The sequence below is a fragment of the Lineus longissimus genome, chromosome 16 (assembly GCF_910592395.1).
Source record: "Lineus longissimus chromosome 16, tnLinLong1.2, whole genome shotgun sequence".
In the NCBI taxonomy this organism is placed as follows: domain Eukaryota; kingdom Metazoa; phylum Nemertea; class Pilidiophora; order Heteronemertea; family Lineidae; genus Lineus; species Lineus longissimus.
This window is the reverse complement of record NC_088323.1, coordinates 2150109-2164574: the sequence shown is the minus strand read 5'-3', so window position 1 is coordinate 2164574 and position 14466 is coordinate 2150109. Positions and strand designations below refer to the sequence as shown.

General features: G+C 44.4%; 3 protein-coding genes across 11 annotated transcripts; 1 reads left to right on the top strand and 2 right to left on the bottom strand.

Annotated features, from left to right (window-relative positions):
• Nucleotides 1-217: 217 nt before the first annotated feature.
• LOC135500741 (isatin hydrolase-like) lies at nucleotides 218-10733 on the top strand. Of its 8 annotated transcripts, none has more exons than XM_064792393.1 (9): nucleotides 223-466; nucleotides 868-1042; nucleotides 1451-1608; nucleotides 1844-2000; nucleotides 2199-4648; nucleotides 5357-5573; nucleotides 8725-8952; nucleotides 9521-9748; nucleotides 10237-10733. In XM_064792393.1, the coding sequence occupies exons 6-9, from the start codon at nucleotides 5377-5379 to the stop codon at nucleotides 10460-10462; spliced, it is 879 nt and encodes a 292-aa protein (XP_064648463.1). In that variant the 5' UTR covers nucleotides 223-466; nucleotides 868-1042; nucleotides 1451-1608; nucleotides 1844-2000; nucleotides 2199-4648; nucleotides 5357-5376; the 3' UTR covers nucleotides 10463-10733. The 8 variants fall into 7 exon arrangements, with proteins under 8 accessions (XP_064648458.1, XP_064648464.1, XP_064648459.1 ...); XM_064792392.1 differs by having other exon boundaries at nucleotides 2199-4902; XM_064792388.1 differs by lacking the exons at nucleotides 9521-9748; nucleotides 10237-10733 and having other exon boundaries at nucleotides 218-466; nucleotides 1844-1996; nucleotides 2199-4902; nucleotides 8725-8866.
• Nucleotides 5591-8731, bottom strand: LOC135500742 (galanin receptor 2a-like). Its single transcript, XM_064792395.1, has 2 exons — nucleotides 7259-8731; nucleotides 5591-7003 (listed from the first exon to the last, which is right to left on the bottom strand). The coding sequence occupies exons 1-2, from the start codon at nucleotides 7595-7597 to the stop codon at nucleotides 6332-6334; spliced, it is 1011 nt and encodes a 336-aa protein (XP_064648465.1). The 5' UTR covers nucleotides 7598-8731; the 3' UTR covers nucleotides 5591-6331.
• Nucleotides 9083-14121, bottom strand: LOC135500739 (uncharacterized). Of its 2 annotated transcripts, none has more exons than XM_064792379.1 (2): nucleotides 13861-14121; nucleotides 9083-13002 (listed from the first exon to the last, which is right to left on the bottom strand). In XM_064792379.1, exon 2 carries the CDS (start codon nucleotides 12985-12987, stop codon nucleotides 11041-11043), a length of 1947 nt encoding a protein of 648 aa, XP_064648449.1. In that variant the 5' UTR covers nucleotides 12988-13002; nucleotides 13861-14121; the 3' UTR covers nucleotides 9083-11040. The 2 variants fall into 2 exon arrangements, with proteins under 2 accessions (XP_064648449.1, XP_064648450.1); XM_064792380.1 differs by lacking the exon at nucleotides 13861-14121 and adding an exon at nucleotides 13442-13640.
• Nucleotides 14122-14466: the final 345 nt, after the last annotated feature.

Sequence of the window (14466 nt, the reverse complement as noted above, 5' to 3'; positions counted from 1 at the left end):
ATAAGAACCATTGGTTTAATGAGTCACGTTCATGAGAGATAGTGCTAAAAGATGAATGAATATATCAATTGGAATTTGATAATCCTTTTATGAGAAATCTCATGTAAACAACAATTTGCATAATTTGGCCGTTTCTCGGTGGCACAGCCCCGAACGTTCGGTTTTGACAAGATAGGCAAATCTTATCACACAATCAAATAAAATTGACCCATTTTAATTCATATCCATGGGCAAGTTTACTTTTCACTTCATGTTTTAGATTTCATACTTAGAATTGAGCTCAGGAATTAGGCTAGAATAAGAATGTGTGGTCTTTGATATCTAAACGGTTTAAAAGGCCTGTTGTCCTTCGTAGAGAGGTGGCTGGCTTCCCAATGTGCAGCTTAGGAATGGTAGTTGATGACCACATCGATAGTCGCCATCATGGATGACCGACCCTATCTTTGGATTGTTCTGTACATTTCATGTAAGTACAGTAGCTGTATTGGGTTTCTTATGGATAGCTATAGGTCACTAAGTTGTGCATTTACCAGCGTCTACTACACTCCGGACGCCGTGGACCGACCCCGTCCCTCACCCATAAGGAGATCCAATTAGGATGACGCAATGAAATGCCCAGGGAGTCTAGCGTCTATACTCTTGGGTGTTTTCAATTCCATAGATCAGACCTCGAATGCTTGTTGTTCGGTTGGTCACTCTACTAAGTTAGTGGCCACCTTTTCCGTTGATGCTGGAACAACTGGGGGAAGCACTGAGATGTTTCACCGGCGCTCTCCCATGCTTACCTTTTAGTGATGGGGAAGGGTCAACCACGCCGTAGCCATAGCTTCCTTCAGTCCTGATAGCCTGACTAATTGATTAATTTAGGGAGTATGACACTTAGAGCAAACTGTCAGCTCTCACAGATCTTCTACATGTGCCCAGAGATGGAGCGCGATATGGTGAAATGTGGAGACGAGTTTAAGATACACCAGGACGACCTAGCCACGTTCCCCGTTAACCTTATTGCAGCCTCGGATGAGAAGCAGAAACGCATCTGTAGGTAAGAACACGTGAAGACTATAAATCGCCGCTACAAGATCAAATGCGCGAAACTTCTCTCATTGACTTACGCCTTGTGCTCTGAGAGTTGCGGGAACGATCTGCGCGAGCGTCGCAGATCTGTGAAGGCCATACTCACATCACACACGACTTAGTCGTTTCGGCGTTCCCAAACAATGAGGGGAAAAGTCATTATTAAAATGGAAACACTCAAAAGAGCAGTACAGCGGCCCAGTATCATCTTTGGCTGGGCGAGGTATATGACTGTTTGAGACAAAAGGATTTAGATTTAAAGCGTACAGTACAGGTATCTTTGATATTTATAATATCGACGACATATCGTTGTTTGTGACCCGGAGCTCATCCACCGACACAATTCCTTTCACGACAGGCTTATTCTATGCTTCAGATCAGGTGAAATAATGTCAGCCGCCAAGTGTATAGAGGGCGCTATCGACAAAGCCGACTGCAGCGCCATGGAGTTTGAGACTGGAACGTCACTAAAGAAAATCATGAAATTTAATGGGACGACAAGTGCGGTTGTGCGTTTTTGCAACAGTATTGGCAGTAAGATTCACCTTTATTCATATAAATCGGATAAAGAAATTGCGTTTGAACGTCATCACTACTCATTAAGGATGAATAAAGCTACATATGTATACGGTCATGAAGTTTTACTTTAAAATTATTTTGAACACGCTAAAAGCAACAAAAAAAGTAACTATGCATAACTCAAAGATCAATTGGCAATAAGTTTTTGATTACTCAATATGTTTCAAATGTCGCGCCGATTTCTTTCCAGCCAAATACCATCGCCAAGCAGTGAGTTGTTTCGGGGGAGCCTACAGATATATGGCTGACTGTATGACGGCGTATGGTCCAGCAATGGAGACCGAAGCCAAGAGGAAAATCGCAAATGCTGTCGAAAACCAGGAGATATTGGAAATATCTATATGTATGTAAGTTAAAGGGACGCATAGGTCAAATACGGAACTCACCTCGCAACCACCAGGGTGCGATCTGAGAATCTGACACAGAAAAGCCGATACCGACATGATACCTACTTAGTACACCTACCCGCATTTTTGGCAACAACCAGCTGTTCGGGGACTGCTGACCCTCCAAATCTAATGAAAAGATATATTGGCTACTTGCAGATCCTACCATATATACAAATGGTGTACAGAGGTTGCCATGGAAACATGTCCTGAAGCACGTGACTATGCCATGGAGGTCCAGCGACTGATCACGCCCGTGGTCTGTCAGAAACATTATTTCGGCCTCACCAAAGTTGGATACTCTACGTCACAAGCGACGCAGATTCTCTCGAGAGGGTTGTTTTTATTCGTCCATCTAATTTTTTTTCATATACAGTTTTTAATGCCCCATTTGCTACAGTGTTCTTTGATATAGAATGGAACTGACTCTCGAAAACAACGAACGGAACAAGTACGACCAAAATCAAGTTGCCTTGAATGGGACCTCTACAACAGTGATTGTTTTGTGATTATGATGAGGTAAATGACTAATGGCTTTTGTAACTTAAAATTGAGTCAAGTGCGTGCTCTTGTTTTATACGCATTCAGAATGATTTGAGACCAAACTTCACCAATGCTAGTTTAATTTCAAGTGTACTACGTTTTCTGGGTGTTTGTTTCCGAAATCTGATAGTCGATCGCGATAATTGCTTTTGAAAATGTAATGTGAAAGTGGAAAAGCGGCAATTCCCACAGTCTGTTTCATTAAGGTGTTGGTACTTATATGCGACGCACTTGCACGAGGAACTAGCTCGATTCTGCCGCCCAGGGAATGAAGTTAAGAGAACTTACAAATTTTCGAGTAAATTCTTTACAAAACGTTGTTTCGATCTCCGGTACACTCAAACTCTAATCCGGTGAAGAAATTGCAGAACGTTTGAAAGATGTCTTCTAACTGAGCCTATATTCCGACAGGACCTTTCAGTAAAGTAATGATGCAACGATTGCTTCTCTTCATGGTCATGAACTGTAAAGCCATTCATATCGAACTTAGTGCGCAAATATTCAGGATAAAAACAGACTTCGTGATATCTGAAAATGTGACGAGTGTGCGGCCTGGTCGGGAAGAAGTGGCGTGTGCTCTCTCCTGTATTGCTGACGGGGACTGCGTAGCCTTCAGCGTAATGGCCGAAGGGAGCTGCTTGCTCGGTTCAGAAGGTGATATTTCGCTACTCTCCCCCGGCGCCCTTTCTGGCAGAAAATCACCCCTTCCCTGGTGCATCCCATCGCGGGGTGGGATGCTATATCTCAATGACCTGAACGGTGACGGCCAGCTGGACTTAATATGCCACAATGGAGTAACTAAAACACTGAACTTTGCTCTATCTAAGGGTAAGAATTCCATGATCTTCAGTTATCAGAAAGAACAGGATTATGAAGTGTGCCCCTCTGACCACAAAACCTTCTTGAGTGTTGGTCCGATGTCTCGCAATGGGGTCTCTATATTGTGCCATGACTTGACGTCGATGGACAAAGTGCATACGCGAATCAGCGGGTCGCTGAATTTGGAAACAAATGACTGGCTGAGAGGCGATCCATTCTGTAGTTGTAAAGAGTGTTTCGTTGCGAACATAGGATTTTTCGATGACTCTACCAGGAGCCAACAACTCCTGTGTTCTGATCCTATTCATGGATCAGTAGAACTCTACGATTTCGATTCTGGTCAAATCAAAACGATTGCCCTAAGTTTCTGCAGAAAAAACAATCACTATGAGAGTAGATTTTTCGCCCATCGAATGTTTGAAGACACGTATTTCGATCTGATATGTCACCAGAAGACGCTTTCGACATCCGCCACCACGATCCAAGTCTATTTTGGTAACAAATGGAATCACGGGCCGGTGTCTCTGAACACAACCGAAACATGTCCCTTCGACTCGTATCTCGACATGGGACACTTCAACCGCGATCGTCACCTTGACTTGGTGTGCATCTCCGGAACAGGCACGGAACGAAAAATACGTATTTTCTTAGCGAAGGAAAATACGTTTAGCGGAGTTGACTGGGAGGGAACGTTCACTTGGTGCACTGATCCGGGGTCGAGGATTTTCACGGGAGATTTTCTCGGGAATGGCCGAAGTCAGTTCTTGTGTCACGGGCAGGATGGCTCGCTTGAGATGATGGGTAGTCCTTTCATTCAGTGATGTACCACAACTGACTCGCCAGATTGGACTTTAATTCGATACCCAATGAAGTAAGCAAAGTGATGTGTTTGCAAGAGAGTGGTGGTACGACTGACTCCAACTCGCCGCTCGTCATTTGCCTACATGTAATCTGATATTGAGGATTCCTGATACTTTTACAGCTTACACTGTGGTGGCTCAGTCCATTCTAGGAGAAAATGGCATTGTATACACTCCGATGTTCAGATCAGTTTTTTACCAAGGTTGTCTGTTAAGATCCGTTTGTACGTTCTAATTATCATTATCTGATTATGTATGTCTGAGAACACTTGGCCTATATGCATAAGCGCACGTAAGAGAGCCCTATAAATCATTGCGTACGAACTTCGGTAACCGCGGTACATAGAAGTACATTATCGTCGAGAAAGCTGCACCGTCTGAGATCAGGTGGGTTGTGATTCTTAAGTATACCTAGGCTATCTGCTTACATGACTCATGTCATGTCTACACACGGCTATTCAACACGCTCATACCAGTAGACCCCGTGTGGTTGTTACCCGGCGGTAGCAGTTTCCGTGTCGGTTTCAGAGCTATCTTTCAAATAGGAGTTGCGGCTATCCTGCGGGAACGCGAATCAACCCACACATCCTTCCACGGATAAGTGCTTAGAGTTTAGGCTGGTTTCTCGAAGATAAGTGCAAGTAAGTTGGATTATTTTTCCTGTTCGAGCGACCAGTGCATGGTTGCAGGCCTACATACTAAACTTCCAACGCCTCCGCCCATATTGACGGCGTTGTCTGGAAGCTGAGCAACGTCAATATGTACATTGAGGGTCAAGGGAAGAGCCCGGGGACCAAATTGCTCGTCTCCCGGTGACTGATATGCACAGTGTGGGGAATGTGTTTTGTTTAATTCGGCATTAATTTGATTAAAAAGATGTTCCTTGCAGAGCGTGAATTGTTTCGTTTCTACTAGGTCCTACGAAATGAGAGAGCCCCTAGTTGCGACTTCGATTAACCAACACCTTAGCCTAATCTGACCTAATAGTTCCATGCTTCCGATATAAAAATGTCGCTGAACAAATATCAGATCTCTATAGGCGGAACCACGACACTAGGCTCTTTTTGCAACGCGGCCGATCAAAAATATTTTCAGATACTCAAGTCAACACTTTCATGATGACGTCATACATGACCTTGACGCTGCTTCTTCCCAGCCTCGTAATGAGCGCGCCAATGAAAATGCCAGACAACATGATTGACATGACCCACGGACTAGTCGACAACATGCCTGCCTTTCCAGGACACGTTCCCTACACCTTCACCATCAATGTGAGGGGGGAGTACCCCCTGCTGAAGAACCCGGACATTTAGTAAGTATTTTCAGAAACTGGTACTGCTCACTTTGAAGATAGCTACTGACGTCACAGCGTTTGGAGTTACATATATCCGGCGGGAATTCCCGGATGCGTAACTTTTAACGCCTCTAAAGTGTTGCAGCTGGTCGAGATTAAAGATTGGCGTAATGTGATATCTATCAATTTTCGCCAACAAACACCGAGTAGGAAACTCCACACACACTTAAAATGACCGATGAAAAAGCATGAAAGCCATTTTTTTGTGGAGGCCCTCTGGCTCGTGTACTCTTCAAAGCAGAGATGCCAATCGGCCACTTTCCGACACAAATATGTAACAAATCGAGACCTCTGCTGTGGACGAGTACAAAATGTTGAATTACCTGATTCATGTTATGTAAGCATGCCCGTACACTGCTGTCACAGAAGATATGTGTTTTAAGTCCAATGAAACATCCGCAATCTGCGGTATCCCCATCCTGGCTCCCTTAATTGGCTTGGATAGCTAATATTCCAGGATACCAGCTTCGAGGGGCAGTCTTGTGAGGTCAAAGACAGAATGGTGGGTCAAGATATGCGGTATCGCCCTTGACTCAAAACACTCGATTCGAGAACATAATGCATAACAGCAAGGGGGGAGGGCAGCCTATTGATGCGGCTTTCCTAGTTGATTCCAGTGACCAGTAATGCTGCGGTAACCATTGAATGGCCACAGCATCGAATGACGTCATGCCTTAAGGTCAAATATCACCAATCTCAAAGTTCTGTTTGCGTCATTACGTCGTTCTGCAAACAAACAAACCTCTAATATCTGATCGGAATCTTTTTCCTCCGCCCAGAATATATAAAAAGAAATTGATACCGTAATTCAGTGAGAGAATATTTAGAACAACATCAAAAACAAACCTTGCGTTGTGAGTTCCGAAATTAATGACCAAAAATAAATTCCTGTAGAGACGAAATGGAAGATTTAGAATAATAAACATGAAGGAGACAAGCAGGAGCATGCGCGTTAAGATAGTGCTCTCCTTTTCCTCTTTTCCGCTTCCGCCCAGAATGCGATTGGGTCCTTCCTTGCTTCTGACGCTAGAGATAATCTTCGCGTTCAAATACAAAAGAAACGCGAACGGTCCCACGGCCCCGACAACGAATTCCACCCAGTTGTATACATCCGCTAAATGAGGGACTTCATTTGACGATGGCAAGCACATCAGTGGTTCGTCGGCTGATAAAATTGAAACTTCGCCCAACCAGATGGTGCAGCTATTGATTAGAAGCATGGCGGCCATGATGATGCTGGTGAGAATTCCCGCCTTTTTTATACTACAACGCGTTGCGGCGTTAAGGGGGTCGTTTGTAGCGACGTATCGGTCGTATGTGAAGGCGACGATAATCCATCCGTCAGCATGACCGGCGAAGTAGATGATAAACAATAGATAACCGCACACCTGCCGAAGAAACCAACAGGTCAGGAGCAAAAGAGTTTCTATTATAACGTTTTCTCCTCATCTAGCCAAATGAACTTTGTTCCCCTTTTATGATAACCGAACCGTGAAGAGCGTGAAAATGGAACTATTGGGGCTTCCGATTCATTGGATGGAAAGCAACCACGGATTTGGAAAAATCGCTATACTGGAACTCAAATGAATCGACTTGCATCGATTTGCGCCAAATATCATAGCATGAAGAGTTAACTAACTTACCCGGCTGGTGAACCACGTCCCTGCACCGAAATTGAGCTGATAGACCATCCAGTTTAGAAAGAGATGAGCAGAAATTAGAGAGATGTTGTCCGATATAGCAAGCATCGCCATGTAAAGAGACGCTGGAAGATGGCGATTCTTCTTCCTCATCGTCACGAGGAAGGTCAAGGTGTTTCCGATGAAACCAATGGTAACGATGGGTGGGATGGTATACAATGAGAACTCTTTCTGCCGGTCGGCTGTAAGGGGAAGTATAGGGTCAGAGGGCCAGGGTTCTACCGTCGTTTTATTGCCAACACCAGCTAAGACGGCGAGGCTCTCCGGATGTGGATTCAACATATCACCATCAAATGACCTATGTTATAATTAAAACGGTCACGAAATCTCCAGTTCAAGGCGTGGACTTTCTTTTATCTATGGTGATCAGGGGCGTTCGAAGATTCACGCATTCCAGACAACTCCATGGCTTACTGTCTGTTGGCCCTGCATGGGAGGGGGCATCCGGCTTCTCAGTGATTCTCCAAGCCTCGCCATTGGTCGCCGTTGCCAAGTTTACGGGTTCAGTTCAGTTATACACTAGCAAATAATCTCAGCCAAGTGGCTATGGTAGTAGAGACTGTGACCCACTTGACTAAACGCGAGACTGGTCCACATCGATTGATATTTACGGATCTTTTGGACATTGAAACGAAGCAACTCACGTCGCACTTCGTTCCAACGTTCTCAAGATCAGCGCAAATGTTGGAAAATTGCGAACGTGTTAATACGAGGGATGGTGCGGATATATGTCGTGTTCTAATTTCAAATCACGAACAATATGACTTGATGCGATCAAATTTCAACTGCATTAGAGAGTCCAACACATTTTCCGTCAGCGCGTATATGCTGTGCAGTTCGTCGAGTAAAAATTGAATGTCTTTGTGAATATATTCACTTTTGTAACATTTCATGATGAAAATAGTTTTGTAATTCAACACCGAGCTCGAATATATCTATTTTAAAAGATTCACAAACGTTTTTATTTTGAAGGGACGTGCTTTTTTCGACATTAGACAATGAACTGTAACTGAACGCCTGACGCTGATCTGTCTAATTTAAAACTCGAACTCATGAACGGTTATTATTTCATAAAAACAACTTGGTCATCGGATCCATCGTGCTCTACCCAAAATATGTGAAGCTTCGTGTTTTGATTGCGCGAAAACATCACGTGTAAGGGTGGTGTGAAGTTACCCACGAACTCCTTCTGGCTACGCCTATGAATAGAAATACATCTTAATCAGCAATCTGTCCACCTTTCTGAGGCACACAGTTCCCTTCCGAAATAACCTGCATCAGCAGTCAGCGTAGTGGCTTCCTAGGTCCTGTTTACCGTATCACACCAAGTTTGAAATCTTCGGCAAAAATACCATAATAGTAGAAACAAGTTTCTAAAGTAACAATAAAATTATTTTCCCCTCTTTTAGTATAGAAATGAACACGATCCGCCTATCAGAGCACACGGCAACACATGTTGACGCCCCTGCCCACTTTGCAAAAGGAAAATGGCGGATTCACCAGATTCCCAACCGGAACTTCGTGGCACCCGGGGTTGTCATCGATATAAGGGACAAGGTAGCCAAGAACCCGGACGCACAGATTGACAAAGATGATCTGAAAATGTATGAAGAGAAATACGGACAAATTCCAAATAGGTAACCTTCTTCGTACATCTTCCAAAGGGCCGTTAAAGTTACCCTCCCTCTTGGTTTTTGGACAGAAAGTTGCTTGAAATAGTACACCTCAAGACCACCAAGGGGCCAGATTATAATCCAGAACACATGATGATGCATATTCAATGTCATTCGCTGTCTTACATTCACCCTTTGGCTATGTTTAAACCCACACTCTTGGCAATACAGGTTTCGAGTTTTAGGTCAACTCGAATATACACGCCGTGGAGGCTTTTCAGCAAAATGGAAAACCCTTAGATGTTGCCAGTTTTTCATACATGTTCTGTGTATGGTATCACCCTGTATGATCCCCTTCCCGCGCAATCCCGGAGACACCGGACGATAGCGCCGCCACGGCCAGATGTCGAACTTCGCTGTAATGGCTTGATGTACACACGTTCGAGTTGATGAGAAACATGTAATCAAAGTGATAGCCAACATCATATCTGAGTCTGATTTATCCTATCATGGAATCTTCTGATTGACCCCTCCACGTAACGGCAGATATCATTCATTCTGCCACAGTTCGAAATCATTACAATGTTTTCAGGGCATTCGTGTTACAAAATGCTGGCTGGGAAGAACGGTGGATGAACACCACTGAGTATCTCGGAAGAAGCTATACCAGTTCGGGGAACGTCAACATATCCAGCCTTCATTGGCCGGGCTTCAGCCTGGATGCGACAAAATGGTTGGTCGAGGAACGGGATATTGTCGGGATAGGCACTGATGCAATGTCCTTCGACCTGGGAAACACGAAGGACTTTCCTGTACACAGGTTGATATTGTTCCAAGATCATTTTGAAGTGACATTGTCAGGAAAAACAAAATGATTTTCAAACCATCTGTGGTTGGACTCCGTAGGATTAGATAATGAACTTCCAGCGGTATTATTGCCACCGTTTTCTCCGCACGTTATCAAGAAGCTGAGCAATGTCAATACATCGAGGGTCAATGTGTAGAATTATAAAGGGCGTCGGTATTGGCTGCGATGTTGTCTATAGCAAGCACGCGAGTAAATAGCAGCGCAAACATAAACAGGTATCGCCATCATGATGAAATATAAGTTCTTATAGCGCTTTAGTCTGTACAAGTTCTGCCTCAAAGCGCTTTATATTCATTGCACAGCCTAACCCAGAAACCTAAAAAAATACACGCCTGCCTGGCGCGGCCCGAGATATATGCATAAAAGAAAAGTGTAAATGTCAGAGAATGCATTTACTGTCACCTTCCCCATTGAAATATTTTCCTTTTCTCCACTTGCAGATACCTTCTAGAGAATAACCGCATTGGCTTCGAGATGGTCGCCAACCTCAGCAGGATACCACCAGCCGGAGCCACCATCTACGCCTTCCCTATCAAAATCATGGACGGGAGTGGCGCCCCTGTGCGGATGTTTGCGATGTGGTCAAACGGAGCGGTTGCGCTCAATCCTACATCGTTGCTGCTGTCATGTGTATGTGCCATTATTTTGTTGTTGTTTCGTCATTAATTAAGATGGCATCCTAATGGAAATGTTTCCTGTTTGAAATTCCCTGCGAGGATCCAACTGCAGTACCCCCAACAAAAGTTCGTTTGTATATACAGCAGCCGCCATGATAAGGAAATGTCTTTCAAGCTCTAAATCCTTGAACAATCCTTTGAACAAAAGAGTAGTTCTTATCATCCAGAGAGACTAAACTTTCTGTCACACCCGGCCAGCCTGTATCACACACTTAATGTTTTTAAGAAATTAATCAGATATAAAAATAAAAGTTGTCTCAGATTTTAAGGATTGTTTAAATGAATTGGTTTTTGCAATGCATTTAATAGTGCACACAAGTGGTTATGGCAATTCATTTAATAGTGCACACAAGTCGTTTTGTAGAGTTCAAAAGTCAACAAGTTCAAAGGTAAGTTAACCTCGTACAGTGTACTTTGCCTTAAACGTCCGTTATTATGTTCCACTCTCATCAGCTAACTTTGTCCACGAGCATGGAAATAGTCTGATAACGGAGTCCCCATGGTACCGGTATGTAGGTGACTGGACATCTGACCAGTGCGAGTCCAGTTAACTCGCCTGTATCCAATCTACGGTTCCTCGTAAACTCTGATTGTTTGACCCTGTGACATTACAAGGTATTTGTCCTTCACAGCAAGCCTCGATTCGATGTTCGCTCCTTGCGCTGGATTTCCCAACTGCCTCCGAGCTTGGTTTGAGAGCTGGTTATTAACCAGTAAATGACAATAGCAGTAAGGATATGACGAATAGTTGTAGCATACCATGATTTGGTTGAAACTGGTCACTGAGAAGTCCTTTATGACAAAACTCGATAAGCCCATTACACAGCTTGATGCAAAGTACACAACCATAGTTTTTTCATTTGGCTTATAACGGTAGACATCAAAAACATAATTAACGTCCATCACATAGATGTAAACTCCCCTAAATCTTATCCTGCATGGTCCACTGACGTATCCGGATCCACTTAGTACAGTAGACATGAGTGCAAGTGATCCATCTTCATTGAAGATAGTGACTTTATTTCCTACGCTTAGGATGATGTACTGATTACATAAATTGACATCAAAGGAGAGTGGGTCGTTTACGGCGAAATCTTTGGTCGATCTGATGTATCCGACCTCGGGATTGAACAACCGTGCCGAGCAGGTTTGCTCAGCAGTACCTAGGGAGAGGATAGCTAACTGACCAGCAAAGGTTGCTACCATATCAATCAATGGGCTGACGTGATCTTTCAGAGTGCGTTGGAACTCGCCAGGAAATTTGTAGATGTCGACAGCCTCTGATCTTCCGCCAGCGACGATGGGGTGTGCAATGGCAAAGAAGTTGTTGCCAAGGCTTGCAACGTATGGTATGTACTTGGCCGTGTTGTCAACAGCCATCGTTTTCTCGAAGACAGATGTGCACTGGCTGATGTTCCACTGCTTCGCGGTTGTAGCCTGGATTGTTCCAATCGATTGCAGAGTAGCTGGAACAAATTGGACAGGGTTATCGTAGAACCTCTGATAGGTTTCCCAATAACTTTCTATGTCAATCTCTTCCTGTATCCCCAGGTCAAGGATGTCTTGCTTGATGGCTGACAACTGCCTTATGTCTTCGGGGTGGATTTCTACCTCTGCTTGCAACACCTTTGCCTTGGCCACTGTGGTATCTAGCGCTCCCAGTCCTGTCACCCGCTCCAAACTCTGCAACACACCAGTGACGAACTTGTAGTCCTCTCGGATCTTCTTAATTTGGTCATCCTTCTGTTGTAGGATATGCGCAAAACATTTCTCTGCTTGGTCTTCAGTTGCTTGGATAAGGTTGTCTCTCCTCTCAGTCACCTCTGTACTTTTCAGGTATTGCAACTGGCCCTCAAACCTTTTCAAGTTGTTGGATCGACTCTCTTGCTGGTCTGTGATGGTGGTGAGCTCATCCACCAGTGTGCGGAAAACATCACCAATCTTCTCCACCTTGTGATCACCATGATCTAAGATAACACACAGGCGGCAGCAGGGCTGAGCGCAGGAAGTGCAAAAGCAGTTGATAAGTTTCCTATGTACTTTGCAGTTGCCTTTGTTGTGTTCCTTAAGCGAAATCACAGCATGGCCTGCAGTTACCTTTTTTCTCCCATGAACCTCAGTGCAATCTTTACAAAGATACAAATTGCCACACTCCTCGCAAAGGTTTTTGGCATCGATTTCCAAGTTCTTGGTAAAGATACAGCATTCACAAAAAATCTTCGTATGGTCCAGAGTTGTACCAAGCCCCTTGGATCTCTTGGCATTGGTTCCACTGTCATCATCGTCACCACTGTAGTCCGGCAGGGCAGCGATATCACCTCCTGGTAGAGGACAGGCAGCCTGGCAAGTCGGACAACAGAATGAGTTCTTACCAAGACCCTTTTGGTGGGTTCGCAGGCACTTAGAGCAGAAAACATGCTTGCAGTTGGTGAGAATCTTCAGCGAATCGTGTTCATCCAAACACATCAGACAAGCATGGTCTCCATCGTTATCACTCGAACTCTTGGTCGCCATCTTAGTTTTCGTGACCTGGAATTAAACAAGCGTATAAATGTGTTACTATCAATGAAGAAATTATCGATAATTCTGTGTTGATCAGACAGTGCATTTCATTTTGATGCAAGGAGTATATAATAACACCATTTTTTAATCAACATTGCTGACTTCCAGGTTGTGACACTATACTGTGTCGATCTTCGTGAAATTGCAGCAGTCTTCATCGGGATTGATCGAGGCGGTCCACACGGTATAGTGTCGCAAGCTCAACTCATTAAAATCAAAGAGCGAACATTTCCAGAGCTGAGTTGTTCAAAACCATGTTGGCTTTAATGGCGCCGTTAAGTCTTAACGTGAAGATTTTAAAGGGTTTAACTGAAAGAGATAACGTCCTCGAGGACACTTAATGCAACCGTTAGGGATAATGTGACTTTTGTGCTTTTGAACAACTGGGTCAACAACATGTACTGACCTGCACGCCTATACGGTGGGCCTAGTCGGCTTGAAGAAGCATGCGATATCGAACCGGCGGGTCTTGTGTTTCCGACACATCGAGCACAGGAAAATTTCGAGAAATCATCACATTGTTCGCTTTTTTGAGATACTCGACTATCCCTGCAAATTGGTACCCACCATTACCCGGCCACCATACCACGCTGATGGCGGAGACCCGATTTGATGTTCGCTACAGCCAGCCTGAAATGAGCACACAGCGGTGCGCTGCAGACCTGGTCTAGTAATGTCCGTGTACGAGTCGAGGTAAGTACATTTGGACCATCATGACCATGTGCATAAGGTCTATAACTCTACTCTTCTATCTCTCTCACCCACCCTCTCCGTTGACAAAAATGAACACTGAGACAAAACGGCTCCGATAATATGTATACTAACCTCAGGTTCCTGCCTTACAAAATCAATGAAACGACACCTTTTCGTCGGTGGGTGGATGGAAGCGAAGTCAACAGGCTAAAATGGCTGTCAGCGTACTGCCTATACAACCTGCGAATCAGGATGTCTGTCAATGCAGATTCGGTGAATCGATTCATCGAAACTAGGTCACGATCTCGGGCATGTCTTTCATTCTATTTACAATCTCCAAGCTTCGCCAATGGTATCTGTTGCCTAGTGGTCGACCAGCACAGTTTACCAGCGTATTTTTGCTCTACGGAGCAAATGTAGCTAGTTCTCTATCTTGGGAGATTGTTCTGTTAGTCATGGGAATCCCCTTTTGTGGTCACGCGACACTAATGCGAATTTCAAAAGCGAACGGTAGGCGTCGCTAAATATCACTTTACAGGGCGTCCCAAAAATGCATCATTAGAATGACGAAAGCCAAATTTGAGCGATTAGCCGCAACTCTACATCAGACTCCTGGGTCAGTCCATTGCGTCATCATTCCTGTATGGACTACCACAAATAGCGGGCATTCGTGGGGCTGGATGATTAGCCATTGGGCGCTCTCGAGCGGTTTTCTGTCAAGTCCATCAAATGGCAAAG

Excerpts from the sequence above, each read along its gene's own strand:
- LOC135500741 (XM_064792390.1), top strand. The coding sequence starts at position 3,011 with ATGATGCAACGATTGCTTCTCTTCATGGTCATGAACTGTAAAGCCATT.
- LOC135500742 (XM_064792395.1), bottom strand. The coding sequence starts at position 7,597 with ATGTTGAATCCACATCCGGAGAGCCTCGCCGTCTTAGCTGGTGTTGGC. Across the intron at positions 7,004-7,258 it reads GGACGTGGTTCACCAGCCGG|GTGTGCGGTTATCTATTGTT; the intron begins GTAAGTTAGTTA and ends TTTCTTCGGCAG.
- LOC135500739 (XM_064792379.1), bottom strand. The coding sequence starts at position 12,987 with ATGGCGACCAAGAGTTCGAGTGATAACGATGGAGACCATGCTTGTCTG.